Source organism: Bison bison, unplaced genomic scaffold (assembly GCF_000754665.1).
Source record: "Bison bison bison isolate TAMUID 2011002044 unplaced genomic scaffold, Bison_UMD1.0 scf7180017864366, whole genome shotgun sequence".
NCBI classification, from domain to species: domain Eukaryota; kingdom Metazoa; phylum Chordata; class Mammalia; order Artiodactyla; family Bovidae; genus Bison; species Bison bison.
In genome coordinates, this window is record NW_011494938.1 from 119,898 (window position 1) to 120,773 (window position 876).

The 876-nt window shown below is 46.6% G+C and overlaps 1 protein-coding gene across 1 annotated transcript in view; it reads right to left on the minus strand.

Annotated features, from left to right (window-relative positions):
- Positions 1 to 302: 302 nt before the first annotated feature.
- The window catches only part of LOC104999959 (melanoma-associated antigen 10-like), a 13,112-nt gene continuing 12,538 nt past the window's right edge, over positions 303 to 876 (minus strand). The window contains exon 8 of the mRNA XM_010855596.1: positions 303 to 874. Coding sequence (XP_010853898.1) covers positions 303 to 874 — 572 coding nt within the window. The remainder of the gene's footprint in view (positions 875 to 876) is intronic.

Here is an 876-nt window from a genome sequence, read left to right on the forward strand (position 1 = left end):
TATGACAATAACTGTAGCTACAAAATAGGTAAAATGTTCACTTCTTAAACTGGATAAACAGCAATACATTTTTGATGAATGTCATTTGTAAACTTAGAACTTGAAGTTAATTAAGCCTTTTGTTAATAGGAACAGCATTTGAAAAGTACCAAAAAAAAAAAAAAAAACAATCTCCAAATCACCCTTACCCAGCAGGAACACAAAGATATAATATATTCAATACTCCCAAGGCCCATCTTGCCTCTCCACTACTTAGATAAGGGACTGTTCTCGTCAAACAGAATGAAATATTTGCCTCCACTTCAGTTGGGGCAAGAGAAGCTGTTGGATGTGGCCCTGGAATAGACCCTGGTCCTGGCACAAGTCCCATCCCTGGCCCTGGCCCTGGCCCTGGCCCTGGCCTTGGCCCTGGCTACAACTGTGGCTTGGGGTCCCGTTTTTTCACTTTGCAAAGCTTCTTCATACAAGCTAGGAAAGGCACTGGGGGTGGTATCATGGACTTTGGCCAAAAACTCTAAGACTTTCATCTTAGTGGTCTCTGCGTACGTCCGGGGACCCCACAGGAACTCGTAGCAGGCAGGATCACTATTGGGCACCTGCCGGTATTCCAGGTACCCTTGCTGCACCCACACTTGGGTCAGCAGCTCCCTGGGGTCCCCATAGATGGAATGGTTCATACCAGCATACAGCCCCATGATACCCAGCATTTCCCAGATCTTTTCCTCAGAGGTACAGTTGCCATCTATGAAGATTATACTCAAGGTATTTACAAGGAGGCCAGCCATGGGCATGCTCTCCTCATCACCACGCAATGAATCATTGTAGGTGAGACCCAAGGTGTTGACCAAGACATAGACGAGACCTGTGGGGTCCAAC